This window comes from Corylus avellana, chromosome ca11 (genome assembly GCF_901000735.1).
Source record: "Corylus avellana chromosome ca11, CavTom2PMs-1.0".
Lineage (NCBI taxonomy): Eukaryota > Viridiplantae > Streptophyta > Magnoliopsida > Fagales > Betulaceae > Corylus > Corylus avellana.
Genome location: NC_081551.1, coordinates 11,159,513 through 11,175,915, shown reverse-complemented (window position 1 = coordinate 11,175,915; position 16,403 = coordinate 11,159,513). Strand labels below are relative to the sequence as shown.

The window sequence follows — 16,403 nt, the reverse complement described above, 5'->3', positions numbered from 1 at the left end:
AAGATACTACAAACATACATAGTTTGAGTAGATCACTGATTATAAATTGTAATCAATGGGAAAGGGGGGGGAGTAGCACTTTAGTACATTGCAAGAGTGAAGAAGAAGAAGAGATAGAGCACTACTAGATGGCTGTGACAGAAGAATACAATAAAATCAAAGCCAAAATGGTAATCTGTGTAACATTGACATTAATTGCTATTTCTTTTAGTTGCCATTATCATTTTGAAGAAACAATAATAATAATAATCCAATCTGCAGATATTTGCATAGTCAACCACCCATAAATCACACTCCAATGTTATTATTGTCTCAATTAGAGAACTTTGCAATCAACTTGTCGACATGAATTATGATGTCATCTATGCGAGGGCGGACAGCGGCCTGGGGCTGAAGCATCCACGTCACAAACTGGTGAAGAGCTTCTGGATATTGAGCCTTAGGTCCAACCGGCCACTTTACCTGTGCATTTACAATGGCCAACTGTAGGCTTCCTCCAGATTCTCCAAGCGCATATTCAAATGGAGATATCCCATACCTGTAAATAATCACTCAGCCATCACAAACGGCTACAATTTCTATATACCGAAGTTGCTTAGCAAATGTAGCTTTGCTTTGACAGGATAATTAAAAAAAAGCCTTTGAGATCCCTAAATAGAGCTCAAACAGTTCAACAAGTTCCCAGTAATGACACAATGTATAATAAAAAAGCTGCTCAAAATCAGATATCGAGTAATAGTAATCACAGCAAAAAAGGAATGGTCCTCACATTATTGCATACAAAGTGCATCCTAATGACCAAATATCAGTTCTCTCATCAATGTCTGCATGGCTGGGGCAATCCCACAACTCAGGAGCTCGAAAAGGAGCCGAACAATGCTCAGATGCCCATTCCTACACGACAAGCAATGAAATCGCCATTAGCGTAGTAGAGAATCCAAGGGTTGATTGGGGCGAAAATTGTGCTCAATTATACAGATAAGTTTTAATTATAACAGCAAAGGTCCAACAGGCTGGCACTGTCATAACAAGGGTACAGAATATGCAATAAATTTTCAAGACATTAGAAATCAAGAGTGAAGGACTTAATCTGTAAGGCAAAATGTTTCTCTTGATGAAATGATATAAACTACAAAACACACACATATGCAAGTGTCCATATATGAAGTTTATTGTCAAATTTACAAGTAATGCTCGAAAAAATGAACTTAAGCATCATGATTATTAAAAAAAGAAAGAAGAAAGTGACAAAACAAGCACCTGCAACTGTAGCGCCTCTGAACGAGAACGAATTTGCCTCCTTGCAGGTCGAGCACTGCCAAAGTCCATTAATATGGCAAGAGGTGGTTGTCCTTTCCTGTGAGTTATAAGAACATTACCAGGTTTGACATCATTATGTGCATATGGAGGATCTAAATTGTGCATATGCTTGAGTCCTGCACAAAGCTGTGAAATTGAATTTCTTAGTTAAAATCCTAGTGACGCATTTAAGCAAATTCAGACGCAATTTATGACATCAATATATCCAAAAACACTACATATGTAAACTATAAAGAGAAAACATAAAATTCATAAATGCCTCTAAGAGAAAACATCCATATTTCTTAAATATCTACCTTGAGCAGAAAACTACCAAATGCGACTCTCAAATAGAAAATAACCAAATTTCAATAATTGCCACCATGGTGTTAGAAGATGTCTGAAAGAAGATGGAAAACATGGCATTGATAAGATGGATACCTTAGGCAGTATCATGTTTTTATTTTCTTTTCCAAATACACATTCCATGGAAAACAAATTCTCTTGAGCTAAGAAAATTGAATTGTAGTAGGAACAGTATTAAGTGAAGTAGGGGGAGAAATAAAAGAAAGAAGTAATTTTATTCACCTGCCGAAATATATGAAGAACATTTGAGGTAGAAAAAACCTCCTTTTTAGCTTTCATGGCTTTGGAATTGTCCAGTAACGTTCCATCCAAATGAACTGGAAACAACAAGTATGCTTCATGGTTCCTAGTTCCTTCTTGTGTAGGCTGTGATCGAATAGTATAATTTAAGACAAATACGATATTTAGAACAGAAATGGAATTGCATATGAAGAATATTGGACAATGGCTAGTCCTCCCCCCTCCCCCTTCCACCCCCCCAAAAGTAACCACAAACGAAGAAAAATTATATAAATAAACCATGTATCATTTCTCAATGAAGCAGGTAACAACACTACTTAGATAAACATTGACCCAAAGATGAGAAACAAAGTGCTCATTAAGTTAGGTTAATCTTCCAAATATGCCAGATTAACTCCAAGTTCCAATTATTAAAAAAGTAACAACAAAATCTTATATGAGCAAAAGTTTACGGGATATGTAGCAACTTCGTAACATGGTATGTTACTGTACTGATCATGACATACTAAAATAGAGGATTAGCATGATATCTATTAGAACATACTGAAGCATGAGCATTACCGATCAATTATAGGTAGAATAGCTCTTGCTTTAGATTTGAATCGCATAAAATTTTAGCAGCACTTGTTAGGAAATGAAATAACTGCCCATAATCTAGATAGCAGTTTGAAACTTAAAAACTATAGATCCTGTTTTAATTGAAATGCTCAGGTGGCTCTCTCTACCAAATGGTAAATCTAGATAGCAGTTTAAAACTTAAAAAACTTGTCTAAGCACACTATAATCATCCATGCCCATGAGATTAAAATATATATAAATATGCAACTCCAGGACTAATAACTGCCAAAGCATTACAATGTTTCCTTAAATTTAAACACGTTCCAATTTCTTGCAGCTCAAGGACCAATGTCAAAGCCAAACTGAACCATTACTAGTTTTATACTAGAGCATTCTACCCAAAGCAACAGTCATATACCGTTTCTCTCAGTGTATCTGTCCAAACTTTTATTTATAAAATTACAAATAATAACTAAGACAATAGGTATGAACAACCATTCCAAGTAATTACCTTAACAGAAATGATAGCATGATCAAGAAGTGGAAGTAGATTCGGATGGCTGAATAGCGATGAAACACGGATCTCCTCTCTGACCAACTCCAACTGTTCAGTATTCTGAATAAGAACCTTTTTCATTGCATAAGTGCCATCATCTGCCCCAAAAAAATAATAATAAAATAGAAATTGGAAAAAATATATTTTGCAATAACCTGCCTGACGAAAAAAAAAGAAAGAAAAAAGAACAAGAAAAAATGAAATAAACTATGATAGAGTATTGCCCAGTCAATCTTGATGGGGCCTTATCACTAGTATTAAACTATTTGACTCCACTAGTTCGAATTAAATTGAGAGATTGTCTATCTTATAGATTTATTTTAACGGTTTTGATCAACAAGCATTCTCACCAATATATACAGAAAGAAATAGGTGGGACCCGTCAACATTGATGGGGCTGCATTACATCATAGTTTAACCCATACACTTACATGCAAACATATCTAAATCTTAACATGCCAACATATCTAAATCAACATGGAGATTATTACGATAACCCGACTTCACCTAGCGACAATCCCATCCCATAGTTGTCCCCAAGAGGTAGCTCAATCAGCTAGGACCATGCCTAATGAAGCGGGGGTCACTAGTTCAAATCCCCCTCCCCTCTTGTGCAGACATGTCAAAAATAAAATAAAAAATAAAAAACCCCATCCCATAGTTGGAACATCGACAACACAGAAAAAGAAAGAGCAAGAACGTCATATCCCAAATCTAATGTAATGTATGTATTTATGGATTGAAAGGAAAGCATCCAAAAATGATTAAGTTCATTTTCACTCGAAAATCAAAGCCTACAAAGTTCAGAAAGAAGAGAAGGTAGCCACATCTATAAATCCAGAACCGCACAATTCTTAGAACGCGATTACAAATAATCAAATTATATGAATAAAAATAGTATACCGCCAAATCTCTTTCCAAGCTTCATAAATTACATATTGATTATGTACACCAACCATAGAATCCCAAATACAGATAAAAGAAATAACGAAGAATAACAAGAACAGCCAACCCGAAAAATTAGAAAACATGAGAATGCAAGGGTGCCACATTCCAAGATCTAATAGCATAGAAAATGCAATAGTTCCAACATAATTCCCATATTACTGTTTTAGATCATCAAACAGAAATTCCAAAAGGCCAATATTTCAAAATTGAAATTCACTCAAATTATCCAATTGAATGGCGAGAGTCAATCAGTTGTGAGTTCAGTCACTGAAAAAACCGTCAATTCAGATTCATAACGCGATGACCCAGATCACAAAATCCCAAAACAAAACCACTAGTGAGCTAATGGAAGCAAAAAAGAAGACCATTTCAGATTCACGCCTAAATGGCCGAGATCACAAAATCCCAAAAATTGAAACGTAGAGAGGAAGGAAGAGAGGAATGAAACCAGAGATATGGGTGGGGTCCTTGACTTTCTTAGCCAAGCCAGCAGCAGAGGCCGAAGCGGAGTCAGAGAGCAGCTCCTTGACCAGGTAAACGTAGGCGAACCCGCCCTCCCCAAGCTGCCTCAAGATCCTGAACCGGTTCTCATTGATCCACACGTCTCCTCCCCCGTTAACGGCGTCGTACAGGGCATTCAACCCAGAGAATGAGCACCCCATCTTCTCCTCCTCAACCTTTTTCTTCTTCTAATGATATGAAATCAGGTTCCCAAACAAGAAATTCTGAAGACCTGATTTCATGTCAATGAATCAAGAGAGGGAGTTCTTGTACGTTTTTTTTTTTTTTTTTTTTTTCCCTTCTTGTTTCTTGTTTTTATTTATTTATTTTTTCCTTTTTTGGTTTTTTAATTCAAAAGATGATGGGTGTCTCTCCCAAGTTTCACTTCTTGGGTCTCTCCAATCTCAACCATACACGTGAATTTGTTTTTTTAGTCGGATCATGTTGGTTCAGATCAGTTGGCGGGCCCCCTTATGCTTAATCGTCAAAGAGGGAGTGTTCCCACACGATTTAAATTGTAGGTCAAATGCGCAATAAATATACTTGTGTGTTTGACAAATTATTTGGCAAATTCTGTTTTTTTTCTTTTTTTTTTTAAGGGGAATGCGGGGTGTTTTTTAGTTTTTTTTTTTTTTTTGTCATTTTAATTGTGAGGTGACTTTTATTAATAACAATCAATGTAATTTAAAAGTGAATATATATAATTTTTTGAGAGAAAAGTGAAAAGATTTATCTGGTAATTAGAAAAAAAGAAGTTTTGAATTTTTCTTTTTAGAGAAAAATAAAAATTGGTTGATATGGTATAGAGGTGAAAAAAATTTTGAATTTTTTTGTGAGAAAAAAATGAAAAAAGTTGTTTAGAAATGTAAAAAAATAAGTTTGACTATTTTGAAAATAATAATAATAATAATAAAGAAGCTTGTCAAAGGGGTTCACAATTGTTGTGTGGGTTAAATACTTAAAAACCTCATAGGGTTTGGACTATTTATTTTTTGCTCCCTATGATTTGATTTGTATCACAGAAGGTACATGTGGTTTTCATAAAGACAAAAATGGTATCTCCATTAAAACTCTGTCCAAAACTTAACGAAGTGCCACGTCAGCACCAATTAAACGTTGACATGTGTCATGTAATCAATTTTTTATTTTTTATTTTTAAAAATTAAAAAAATATATTTTTTCAAAAAAAAAAAAAAAAATTGGAGGTGGCCATAGCGACCCCCTTGGCCATTTCCACCCCCTTTTGGCCATGGGGTGGCCTGGCCACCACCATCTGGCCGAATGGGGGGGGTGTTGAGCCAACTCCTTGGCGCCACAGGGGTGGCCGAAACCACCCCTAGTGAGAATTGGGGGTGGCAAGGGGTGCACTAGGGGCAGTTCAACCACCCCCTTGGCTCCATAAGGGTGGTTTCGGCCACCCCTTTTGCACCAAGGGGGTGGTTGGCCACCCCAAATGGCCAAGGGGATGGCCCCAATTTTTTTTTTCTATGAAAATGTAAATTTTTTTAATATTTTTAATATTTTTTGTAAAAAAATTAATTACATGATATGTGTCAACGTTTGATTAGTACTGACGTGGCCTTCCGTTAAGTTTTCGGACGAAATTTTAACGGAGATACCATTTTCCGTTTTTATGAAAACCACATCTACCTCTTGTGATACAAATCAAGCCCTTGGAGGCAAAAAATAAAGAGTCCAAACCCTATGGGTTTTTTAGTATTTAACCCTTGTTGTGTCTTCCTCTACAACACTCTCCTCGTTTCTCTTTTTCTTCCTAAAAAAATACCCTTTATCCCTTCAATTTTTACTACATTTTTACTTTTACGTCAAATGTTTAAAAATTGGCAATATATTCTAAAAAAGTTTTAAAAAATTACAATTTGACCCATTTGTTAGTCATTTCCAATTTTTTTTTTTTTTTTTTTTTTTCACGAAAAATGACTCACGCGTTTAGTCTTGGTCAATGCCCCAAAATTTTTTTAAAAAAATCATGTAATGAAAAAAAATAAATAAATAAAATTGCTTTTAGGGACCATTTTTAAAAGACAAGAAGCAAAAAAAAAAATTTTCTCCCTTGTTTGTCTTCAAGCTGACAAGTTATGGTATATGACATGACCAGTGGCGGAGCTAGGAATTTAGGTCAAGAGGGTCAAGAATTTTTTGATATAGATATGATAGGGGCTCAACGGAGACCCATTTAAGACCCAACTTTTAAAGTTGAACAAAAATTAATTTAAAATTATAAATAAATAAATAATTTAGTATAATTTAATTATTGTTTTATGTAACTTACAATTTATTTTGTCATGCCTTGCCTTAATTTATTTAGTTGTCCTCAACGAGTCTTCATACTTTGAAATCAATGCATGATTTATTCATTGTTGATAGTCTTGAATATATCCTTCTCAATGTGCATGACCAGACAATCATTCATCTACTGATCTCACATTTTGTTACGTAAACGATTTTTAACAATATTCATTGCTGAAAAGGCTTTTTCAACAATTGATGTCGCAAGTGGTAAAATCAATGACAATGTCACCAATGAATAAACCAATTGATACACGATATTTTTTTTCATCTCTATCATATTCTTAGCAAGCTGTCCAATTCCTTTGAGTGTTGTGAATTCATTACTAGAACGCATGTCAATGATATATGTTTCAAGTTGGTTGTTCAATGTGATAAGTTAAACTACTAAAAAATCATTTGGATAAAATTGAGCAAGACAAAGTAATTTCTCTTCGTTAAATGCAGCAAACAAGTCATATGGACTCAAACACGCAACACAAAGTAATAATTCAAAATTCGCCTAATTAAAGCAACTGTTAAGTTCTTGGAGTTGCATGTCTATAACAGAATAATAAAGCTCTATAACGATGTGAATTTTTCATATTTTGAGCTTTTCATCGTGATCGAGGTTGGTACAGGTCATCCATATTTGGGACAACAATTTTGTTTTTGTTACAAAATACAAAAACTTCTTTACATAAAGACTTTCCATCAATCTTCTCTCATAGCTTGTAAAAGCTGCTTTGAAACTTCAACTAATTTCATTGCATTCAAATATCTTGATTTTTTTCGCTATAATACTTGAGATAACTCATTTGTAATCCCCACAATACTTTTCATCAAATGTAAATTGAAAGTAAATTCAAAAGTCCGGAGCGATTGAATTGGTATATTTGCTTCTACTCTTTGTTCAGAATATCAACCATATTCTATAATATTTTCAACTGCACCAATGATAGAAGAAAACATGAGAATAAGGCTAACAACTACACCATAATGAGAACTCCAATGCGTATCTCTAGGTCTCTTTAGATTAATTCATTGATTTAAGCCAGTACTAGTAGACATTTCATTATTTTGTAATGCTTCTACAACTTCAACATCTCGTTTTTCTCGAAGTGCGTCATGACGCTTGTATAATGCTCCAACAACATTATAAATATTATTAACCAAGCTAAAAAATGTTGCAATTTGGATGTGATTTTTAGCAACAGCAACGAAAGTCAATAGAAATTGATGTACAAAGCAATGAACATAATAGGCAGATGAGTTATCATTTAAAATAAGTGTTTTAAGTCCATTCAACTCACTTTGCATATTGCTAGCTCCATTGTATTCTTATTCTCGCAATCTACTAATACTTAAATGATGCTTACTAATTATTGACTCAATTGTCATCTTCAATACTGTAACTGTGGTATTGCTGACATATATAATGCCTAAAAACCGTTTAATTACATCGCCCTGCTTATCTACATAACGCAAAACGATTGCCAATTGTTCTTTAAGAGATATATTATGGCATTCATCAACTAGAATAGCAAATGACGGGTCTACAAGATCTTTAAGAATAACATCTAGAGTTTTTGTAACATCCCGATATTTCTCTTCTTTTATCTTGTAAATAAATCGAGTGTTATGATAAGTGTAACGACCTAGATTTTAAAACTCTTATTTAAATAATATTAATAGATTAAAAATATAATCGATAAATTAGAACAATGATATGTGGATTAATGATATTAAATAACTATTTAGTGTTAAAAATATATTACATTGATTTTTGACCTCTTATGTATATTACTTCAATTCTAAGAATTTAGCTTCACTAATATGTTTATGGGCATAATCAAACCCAATCTAGTGAATAAATTATTTATATTGGTGTTTAGCGAAGTCATAAATTAATTTGAAGCTTTGCAATTTTTAGCCTAAAAAGCAGTGTCTTAATTTTCATACTGTCTAAATGAGATTAAAACTGCTAAAGAAAGATACCAAGGCTAGCCACCTTTGTTGAAAGCTTAAAGTCTTCTAGTAATGATGATTATAGTAAATATCATGATTATAATGATTTAATATGGCAAGTGGCCAAGTGGGAATGAAAATAGTTAAAGCCTAAGTTGAATTGGAAACTTTGTGTAAGCCAAAAATAGACTTAAACGAACTCGGATGAAGTCGAACCAAAAATATAAAATGTTTGTCTCGGAGTCCTCTATCTACTCTCAAAATTTCATGTCAATCGGAGTACGTTTGGACATTGAAAAATGGATCGGAATACACTGCCCTCATTTTGGACGAAAATTCTAATTAGTATAGAGCATGAAATATGGACTAGGTTCATTCTTTTGGTTAAATCCATCTCGACCCTTAGATCAAAGGTTTAAAAATAAATCCTAACCATTCATTCTCTTATAAATAGAGCCTTAGCTAAATTCACTTTCACTTAAGTTTTTACAATCTTAGAACAAGTAAAATTGTTTGCTCCTCCTTTCATTTTACTTAGTTCTAGTCAAATACCATATAGCCTAGATCTTTCTAGTAGTGTTCAAGTGTTTTTCTAAAACTAGCTACCTAGAGAAGATTTGGTGGAGTTTTACTTCTAAAGGATTATTGGGTAAGTGTTTCTTGTATAAATATCATGATTTATTGCTTTTATTACTTGTCCTCATTTAATTGTTTAAAGACCCAATAAGCGTATAATGTAAAATAAAGTAATGGATACAAGTGAACTAATAATAAAGAGTTAGTGGACAAAATCAATTAAGGACTTATAATATTATCTATATATTATTTACTTTACAGTATTTACATTCAGTCATTTCTTTTATGTCATTTAAATTTCTGTTCATATTTCTGGCGGTAAGGACCATTTGATGTCATCCCCGAAATATGCATTATTTACATTCAGTTATTTCTTTTATGTCATTTAAATTTCTGTTCATATTTCTGGTGGTAAGGATCATTTGATCTCATCCCCGAAATATGCATTATTTACATTCAGTTATTTCTTTTATGTCATTTAAATTTTAATTCATATTTTTGGCGGTCATCCCCAAAATATGAATTCAGTATTTACATTCAGTCATTTCTTTTATTGTCATTTAAATTTTGATACATACTTTGGTAGGTACGGACCATTGGTCTCATCTCCAAAATATGAGTCATGTTTTATATATATTATTTATAATACTTGTTTGTATTTAGTGATACTGGCCATTAGCCTCGTCACCAAAAATGAATTCAGGCATAAAGCTTGTTATAAGTAACTATCTTAGATTAATATAATAAAATGAGTAAGTAAAGATGAAGTGACGGATAATAAATAAATATAAAAAGATGAGGGTCTTTAAACAATGATATTATTGGAGAATGAACTAAGTATTGTTTGTATGTATGTATTATATGCAGAAGTGGAGCAGAATACTACACTAAGGAGAGTAAGTATAGATATACTTACTGAGTACTAGCTTTGTTTTATTGTTATAGGAATTCTTATTTTGTCTTATTGATATAATTTTGCAATACAACTGCTGCATAATGTGTCTAATAAAATGGGCTGATAAGATAGCCACCCTAAGAACAAGCTGGGTGGATTGCTGCGAGGAACTGTCGGTATCTCAGTGGATGAGGGTATATAACCGTCCAACAGGCCTAATATATAACTAAGCTGGGACGGTGTAGTTGCCAGCACCAAATAGGTAAACCTCTAAAGTGTGAGGGACATAACGGACGTAAGCGGGCTGAGAGCTCATGAGAAGAGGTCTGAAGAAAGATTATCATAAAACACAAACTAATCTGTCATTACGCTGCATTCACAACTCATTCATTATTATATATTTTAGTCTTTAATCTTATTTGTTCAAACTAGTCTTTTTAATCTTTATATCTAGGAAAATAGATTACTCACTTGTTTGCCTATGTAAATATGATAACGTCATCTTTACATAGATCTTGATGCAGGGATAGAAAGTGAGGACGATGGTCCTTTTACTGGTTTTGATGGTTGATAGACCATCTGCTGTAGCATTTATGCTTACTCTATGGAGCAAGTCTCATTTATGTTAATCGCTTTTATTATGTATGGTGATGTGTGTAAACTTAATAGATATTACTATGTTAATTTAGGTGCCGTCTGTGGCATATATTTGGTACACCTAGTGTATACATATGTTGTAATGAAAACCGTGTTTCTATTTTATTGAATAATATATCACCTCGAGGTATTTCAGTCAGCTCAACTATGTTGTGTAAGTTATTCCTAGGTCATAGAAAAAGAAAAAAATATACATACTCCGCTGTAAGAATGTATTTTTTAAAGTTGCAGCGTCACGACTTCGATATTTGCTAGTTCAAATATCGGGGCGTTACAATAAGTGCTAAAATATTCATATTTTCAGCTCTTAACTTGCATATTTTAATCCTTTGGTTTTAGTTAATTAGACCATTTTAATTCATTTTTGTGTTTTTCATGTTTTTACAGGCTTTTGGAAGAAAATGAAGTAAAACTGGGTGATTTGGGCATAAAGAGAGAAGATGGGAAAAGTTGGAACTTCCTGATATTGCGATCAATCGCAGGGTACCCACGATCAAGCGCAGTACCCGAGAGGACATAGCACAAAGCAAGCCAGGAATGATCGAGCGCATGCCAGAAGAAGGATCGAGTGCATGCCAGAAGAAGGATCGAGCGCACACGGGCTGCGATCGAGCGCACCCGTGCGCAGGAGACAAACCAAGGTGGCGGCTAAGATGTCCCTATTTCCATATTAGGGTTTTTCAACTCCCAATTGTAATAGGATTGAAACCCTACGAAATCCCTAGGGTTTACTACTTTTCCAAGGACTTCTAAAGCCTATAAATAGACTTTTAAGCCTTTAGAATAAAAAGAAAACGCTTGAGAAGGAGAAGAAGATGAGCTCTTGAAGTTCAAGTCTTGGGTTTATTCTTTTCTTTTCTTTTATTAAGATGTTTAACATTAATTTTATGTGTAAATAATTTATTTAGTAGGGCTAGATTGAAGCCCTAGTTATGTTTAGTTAATATTTCAATATTGGCGTCTTTGTGATGGTTATGTTATGCTATTTAACTTGGTTAATTCCTGCTTTCATGAATTCATCATATGTGTGTGCCTGATCAACATATGCATGTGGTATGGACTAGTTAATTAAATCAATTTGGATGATCGAGTCCTAGGTTTAATGTAAATAATAAAAGAAATCAACACCGGGTTCTTGGGTTAATCAACATGGGGAACCGGGAGTAAACACCCATGCCCTAGGCCTCATGTGTTTGTCGATTTTCACAGATTCATGCTTTCTTAAAGAACAACTTAGTAGACACCCATACTAAATCCTTTAAGAAAGAAAAGAATTAGAGTAGACACGCATGCCTAATTCGTTGCTTAGAAAAATCAATAGTTTAGGGAGTAGACACACATACATTTAGGTTGGCAAACATTAAGTATGTATAATATGATCAAAGCATCGGCATATTGTTATATTAGCTAGATATAATTAGTGGTGGATATCAAAGCCCTACCTTTTATTATCATCACTTTAACAATCAATCTTTGTTTTTACTTAAGGAATTTATTTTTAAAACATAAATTCAGCAATCCTAGTGGGAATGATCCTGTAATTGCACCATATACTACTATGTTGACCTTATGCACTTGCAGGTAAAACGTATAATTATTCACCTATTCATTTAGGTAGATAATTTGCACAAGTAGTTTTTGGCGCCGTTGTCAGGGATTGCGGCGAATTTTGTTTAAATTTATTTTCCTTTCGTTTTGTTATTTTAATTCTCACTTTTTAATTTAGTGTTAGCAAAAAAAAACAAAAAGAATTTCTCGTTTTACCTAAATTTTTTGTTTTCTGTTGTAGGTTGCGGATTGGCATTCTGTGATTGCGATCAATCGTCAGCCAAGTGCGATCGAGCGCACCAACCTGCGATCGAGCGCAGTTCCAGGGAGCTTCCGAACCAGGCAGTACTGAAGTTGCCTAACTGAAGAAGTAATCTAGTTCATGCAAGGTCGTCGATATCAAGCCTCAACTATTCTTCCACTCGATCCTGAAATTGAGCGGACAATTCGACAACGACCTAGAGACAAAGAAGAAGAAGAAGTTGAAATGGAAGATTTGCAAGAAAATCCAATTGGGCCAAGACCCTTAGAAGCAAATCCACCACGAGTGAGGAGACCAATGAAGCAAGCATACATGCCAACAAACCTCCATCAACCCTCATGCATAGCATATCAATCGGAGGTGGACAGCAGCTATTATATCTCTCCCCAAATCCTCAATGCATTAACCCACTTCAGAGGCACAGCTACTGAGGATCCCAACTTGCATCTTAAGGAATTCTTTGACTTATGCAAGTTGCAACATGTCCAAGGCCTAACTCCAGAGAGACTAAAGTTAGTCCTCTTTCCTTTTTCCTTGAAAGATATTTTGTTTGGAATTATTTTCCTTAGTTTATTTTTGTTTTACATTTTTCTGTTTTTATAGTCTTTTCCGCAGTTTCTGTGCTTTTGGAGGTGCGATCGATCGCCCAACCAGGGCGATCGAGCGCACCAGTACGATCGAGCGCACCAGTACGATCGAGCACACCTTACGGTGCGATCGATTGTACATCCAGAGAGCAGCACAGTTACTGCACTAACTATAGACCTGATTTTTTTTTTCTTTTATTTCATGCAGGGTCAGTTGAGTCTGCATCTTAGTAAGGTTTCTTTTTAAATTTCGTTTTTATTTTTCCTTTTTAATTTTAACTTTTTGGTATTTTATTTTGTTATTCCACACATGTGGGGAGGCATTCCAACACCCCATGGACCGTGTTCTTTATGCCATGACCCTTATCATCATGTTAGAGAATGTCCTAGAATGAGACAAATTTCTAACAAACATTATGAGTATATGAACACATCGTTCTCTAGACCGGGGAACGACAACTATTTTGATTCCTATAACCCAACATGGAGCCAACAGTCCAATCTTTCATGGCAAGCTCAAGCTCCTAGAAATCATTCATATTCCTCTCAATCAGATCCACCACTACAAGATCAGCTGGCTGCCTTGCAGAAGACAGTAAATATACTTGTTAATTCCATGGCTAGGCGGAACATCTCTCCCAATCAGCCAGCCACCCAATTCCAGGTATGTGCCATATGTTCTCATTTAGATCACACTACTGAGACCTGCCCTTTGTATTCATCTGCAGATCAGGAGCAAGCCAATTATGTGGGACAACACACTTATCCTCCCAAGAACAATCCTTACTCCAACACTTACAATTCAGAGTGGCACAACCACCCCAATTCCGCATATAGCAACAGTAGGAAAATTCGGAACCCTCAAGGACAGCAAAGCAATTTCCAACAAACAGTTCAACCAGCCCAAGACCCAGAAGAGGAGGACCTGAAGAGTCTTTTACGAGAATTTGTGACTTCACAACAGCAATCAACGGCTGATCAAAAACAATTCAATACAAGGACCGATCAAGCCATTCAAAGACTGGAAGTACAAATGGAAAAATTGGCCAGGGAGCTGAGGGCATCTCCCATCAATTGGCGTCAATAATACCAAGAAGAAGAGTGTCAAAGTCAGTTGATGGAAAATCCCAATGGACAATACCTGGAGGAAGAGTGCACCTACTATCATGAGTAAGCTGTCTCATTGAGGAGTGAAGAAGTGGCTGAAAATCAAGTGGAAGAGGGGAATGGGGAGCAAACCAAAGTTCTAGATGAGCTACATCAGGAAAAAGAAGAGAGCACAGAGATTTTTTCACCATTAGCTCTTAGTCCTGAAACACCAAGAGGCCAAGAGAGAAGTCTGTTAGAGCTACCACATGAGCAATTTGAGGACATCAAGATAGAAAAGCTCCCTGAGTTTTCTTCTTACTTTATTCCAGTTCATAATTCCACACCGGATGAACAACTGTTTGAGAAAACTCAGAGTGGTCTTCCCCGATCTATAGACACTCGGAAGCATCTTGCAACAGAAAAGATTCATTCCCTTTGGTGCAAGAGAAGAAAAGACTGGTGCTTCAAGTTTAAAGTGCCGCAGTCTGGCTAAAGACGTAAAACTTAGCGCTCATGGGAGGCACCCCATAGCATATCCTTTGTGTTTTGTTTTTGGTTTTCCTTTGTGCTTTATTTTACTTTGGTGTTTTAGTGTTCCAAGTTCTTTTGTCAAGTTTTTACGTTTTGTTACTGCGATCGATCGTAACCTGCGTGCGATCGAGCGCAGGTCTCCACTTGTGGTTGCGTTGCATTTTGTTACTGCGATCGAGCGCACCCTGAGTACGATCGAGCGCAGTAACCGACTTTCGGCTATTGTACATTTTGTTAGTACGATTGAACGCACCTTAGGTGCGATCGATCGCACATCACTCACACTTGCACAGCCTCGTGCAAGTGCGATCGAGCGCACCATGCATGCGATCGAGCGCACTTGGGCAGCATCCCATAGTTATTATTATTATTTTTTTTTTTGTTTTGTTTAGTATGTTTTAAGTTAATCTTTTTATTTATCTTTAGTTTTGTTTCTTTTTACTTGTTTGTGTGTTTTCTTGTTTTGCAGGGACAAGTGTGCTTCAATCCAAGTTTGGGGGTGTGCTGTGAGTCATGCTTTCCAAGACATGGTCGACCATCTCCCGGGTACACTCTTTCCTTAATTTAGACAAAAAAAAAAGAAAAGAGAAGAAGTTATGCATGTTCTTGTTGCTCAAAAATTTTAGGTTGATCTAGAAAGAATTGTGGCTTGAATTCATCAGTGAGCTTAAAATTTTGAACACATGACCTGATGAGTGAATCTGTTAGTTTGTTTACTTGCTTAGGCCAGTTGAAAAATCACATATTTGATCTAATCACACAAGCACATTAGCACATAATTTGTGAGGAATGACATGAGGTTTAATGTGTGTGTTTTTGCATCTTGGATGAAATTGGATGACTTATTAGATGACGCTTGGCATATATATTAAAAAAAAAAAGTGAAATAAATGATCATTGATGGCTTTTCACTGAGTAACTGGACCTCTTGTTTCAAAGCACTGAGTGTTCACGTCAAAAGGTGAAAAATTTGGATTTGATCATTGTCATGGTTAGTTGGTTTTGTAGCCTTTTTGACTCGAGTTAGTAGGTCCTCAGGGGTGTCTCTACACCTAATGCCCTAAAACCACCTGGTTTGGGAGCTATTGACTTAACACTCGCTACAAGGGTCAATTAGAAAGCTCAAGAGAACCAACATTGCACAACCTGACCAAAAAAGAAAAAAAAAAAAAGAAAAAAAAGAAGAAGAAGAAATATGCCTTGTGTCATTCTAATAGGAATTTTAGTGAATTTTGAGATTTGGAGACATTTACATATTGGAAAGATTTGGAAGCCTCATAATTTTGTGCTAATTCACTTTACACTGTTTTCAAACTTGTGATATTTTAGCATGTCCTTTGTAAGTAATTGCACTTTAAGATTCCAATTTATTGTGAAGATGGAGTTCATCTTTTTAAGCTTGCTAATGAATAAAAATCATGATCTTGAAGTGATACTTTAATTTTTGGGGATGACATGAACTGTGCATGATGTTTGTGGGTAACATTTATGGAAAACCATCACGAGACTTCACTTGTCCCCTAGGGGTTTAAA

The 16,403-nt window shown here is 35.2% G+C and overlaps 1 protein-coding gene across 1 annotated transcript; it reads right to left on the bottom strand.

Annotated features, from left to right (window-relative positions):
- Positions 1-133: 133 nt before the first annotated feature.
- LOC132166657 (uncharacterized) lies at positions 134-4,753 on the bottom strand. The gene is made up of 6 exons (XM_059577508.1): positions 4,416-4,753; positions 2,975-3,117; positions 1,888-2,031; positions 1,261-1,446; positions 770-894; positions 134-538 (listed from the first exon to the last, which is right to left on the bottom strand). Exons 1-6 carry the CDS (start codon positions 4,627-4,629, stop codon positions 313-315), a joined length of 1,038 nt encoding a protein of 345 aa, XP_059433491.1. The 5' UTR covers positions 4,630-4,753; the 3' UTR covers positions 134-312.
- Between the last annotated feature and the right edge of the window lie 11,650 nt (positions 4,754-16,403).

Bases quoted from the DNA above. Each gene is read 5' to 3' on its own strand.
- LOC132166657 (XM_059577508.1), bottom strand. From the start codon at position 4,629: ATGGGGTGCTCATTCTCTGGGTTGAATGCCCTGTACGACGCCGTTAAC. The intron at 3,118-4,415 runs GTTTCATTCCTC...TTTTTGGGGCAG, and splicing joins GGACCCCACCCATATCTCTG to ATGATGGCACTTATGCAATG. The intron at 539-769 runs GTGAGGACCATT...GATTATTTACAG, and splicing joins TGCACTTTGTATGCAATAAT to GTATGGGATATCTCCATTTG.